At 32.2% G+C, this 2,795-nt stretch overlaps 1 protein-coding gene across 1 annotated transcript; it reads right to left on the bottom strand.

Annotated features, from left to right (window-relative positions):
* Window positions 1-708: 708 nt before the first annotated feature.
* LOC110037199 (thioredoxin Y, chloroplastic-like) lies at window positions 709-2,237 on the bottom strand (the record flags this gene model as incomplete). Its single annotated transcript, XM_020741786.1, is given in 3 exon segments — window positions 709-934; window positions 1,420-1,597; window positions 2,149-2,237. Coding segments are annotated over 3 exon segments (312 nt in total), but the record flags the coding sequence as incomplete, so codon positions are not given.
* Window positions 2,238-2,795: the final 558 nt, after the last annotated feature.

Below are 2,795 nucleotides of genomic sequence, written 5' to 3'. Positions count from 1 at the left end.
CATCAATAAAATAATTAGGCATATTACATGTATATGTATGTATATCATATGTATATGTATGTATGCATGTATGTATATATGCTGCAATAGATCAAATAATTAGGCATATTACATGAGGAGCATTTATCTACATACCACCCAACTCTTATGTATTCACCTATATAACACAAAACTTGGTTTTTTTTTTTTTTCTTTTTTTTTCTTTTTTTTTCATTATTATTATTTTTTGCATTTATACCTCCCAAATCTTTCGTATCACATCAAACATATCATTACAGACTTTTGTGCATGTGCGAGGCGGCATGTATAAAAAGATGGAAGTTTAGATTTCAGATACATAAATACATAAAATTTAAGTGGTTTGTATGTAAATGCTCAATAAATAAATAAATAAATAAATCAAGAAACAATTAACATATTAAATATCTACTTCTGTGATTCACAGTTAAAACAGTTCTGTGACAGAACAAGTTGTCTTTATATTAAAAAATATAAAAAATATACAAAAAGAAACATAAAAAAGGGAGAAATTACAGGAAAAATCAAATCTAAATACTACAGAAGTTTCAAAAGTTTCAAAAGAGGCATTTGCATACATACCACCCAATTCCTATATATTAACATCTCTAACATCCAAACTTTACTTTTTTTACATTTATACCAACCAAATCTTTCATATCACATCAAAAATACCTCCATTTTAATTTTAAAAAAGTGAAATACACATTGTCGTGCATAGGGAAGGTAGTATAGTGGTATTTATGTAAAAATTGCAATTTAGGCGTAAGATATGTAAATATGTAAGAACCGAGTGGTGTGCATGTAAATCTTCCTGAAGCACAGTAAATGCTCACCAAGTAAAGCTATTGTCGAACATTCAGCACATTCTCTATCCTGCTGATAAGCTGTTCAGCTCAGCAGGCAAAGCTCCTTCCTGAATAATGGCCAGACTTAGAAATCAAGAAAAAAGTGCTCTAAGGAGAGAATACTACATCCGGGTCCGGTGGAAATTTGCCACGTGGCAAGTTGGCCTCACTATAATATACTGATTTTTTTAGAAGGGTGGAGTCCACTTGCCACATGACGCACTCTCACTGGACTCCAGGCTCAATTTAAGTTCCGGATGTAATATTTTTTTTCCAAAGGAAGAAGGATAAGATGAGGTTTTATCAAGATTTAGAAAAAAAAATGTCAATAATCCCAACTCATTGCAGGGAGCCTTCTTAATCCCATAATATATAAAAGCGTTGATTTAGTCCCCCAGACTATTTTAATATGAGTCGAAAGTCTTCAGTGGGGGACTATTTCAACTTCAATTAAGAGTCTGGGAGCTAATTTGACACGTTGATAAACACTTGGGACTAGAATGATCTTTTGTAAATAACTATTTTGGCATTTTACTTGAAGAATTCAGCTTACGAAGCGATCGCAGGGCTGCCCATCTCTGAAAAGAATGAATGTAGGAAGAGCTTCGATTTTGTACCGATTTGCGATCGTCGTGTACTTCTCCGTGTCGATTTTCACGACTTTGATTTTATCTTTCAGTTTCTCGCTAACTTGATCGAGAATTGGAACCATGAACTGACAAGGGCCACACCTGCCAGACGAGGGGGGTGGGGGTGGTGTTTAACAGAAGTATAGGAACTGGAGAAAAGGGAGGAACAGCAAAGGAAACGTTTGGTTTTTTTTTTTTTTTTTAATTATTTAAGGGAAATTTGCACCTAGCACATAATTCTTATGTATTTGCATATCTCACATATAAAATTTCATATGTAAATACATAGTACTTTAGTGTTTTAAGACTGCATGAAAAAGATGTATTTTACTTTTAAAAAGTTATAATAATACTATTTTTTATGTGATATTACCGATTTGAGTGCAATGTGTGTTAAATTTGATATATGTAAATGGCATAATAGAGCTTTTGCTTGTCTAAAGCTTATTAAAGCGAATAAAACAATGAAAAAAAAAACGATATAATTGTAAATGGCACTAGTCTTAAACTTGAACAATAATCATCTTTTAGAAAAAAGATAAAACATTTAAAAAGCTCAAACGGAAAGAAACTCATGAGAGGACTGTATACGTAAAGCGACTTATCATCATAAATGTTATCAGACCAAAGTAAATGGTGCAAAACATAATTACCAGGTTGCATAGAAGTCAACCAGTACAGGTTTATCAGAATTTTCCAACAAGTCATCAAATGAAGAAAATGTTTGTTTCTTTGCTTGCACCTGTGATAAAAATGATAAAACAAACATATAATATGAATTACAATTTTATATTAGGATAATAGAGTTATATGCTTTAAACTAGCATGTAGAAACCTGAAATTGCAAATCTACCTCAAGGATATTGAATTGGTGAAAAACTTTAATTTGTTTGAAAAATTTCATGAAGCTAATCAAGTCAATAAAAAAAAGTCCACTCTATCCATGCGTAAGACAACGTAGGTAGGCTATCGGGAGTTGGATTCAGGTTCACAACTCAAGCAATCTGCCTTTCTCTTATTAGATGATGCATATCCCTTATGATGCAACTTCCCCACTCACATACTATTGTTGCAAACAACTATTCCCAAAAAACAATCTAAAAGGCCAATCCATGTTGATAAAGGCAAATCGATAGACACATAGAATGGATTCCGCGACAACAACTTTTAAGGCGATATAGATTTTCCAATCAACAAAATTTCTAAAGCACGTACGTGTCTTTTAATTTTCATCATGTATTTTTAGAAAATTTGTCCGCTATCAAGTTTTAAATTTAGAGATCAAATCCATTTCTTGTTG

This window comes from Phalaenopsis equestris, unplaced genomic scaffold (assembly GCF_001263595.1).
Source record: "Phalaenopsis equestris unplaced genomic scaffold, ASM126359v1 Scaffold216727, whole genome shotgun sequence".
NCBI classification, from domain to species: Eukaryota; Viridiplantae; Streptophyta; class Magnoliopsida; order Asparagales; family Orchidaceae; genus Phalaenopsis; species Phalaenopsis equestris.
This window is presented reverse-complemented; position numbering and strand designations above follow the sequence as displayed.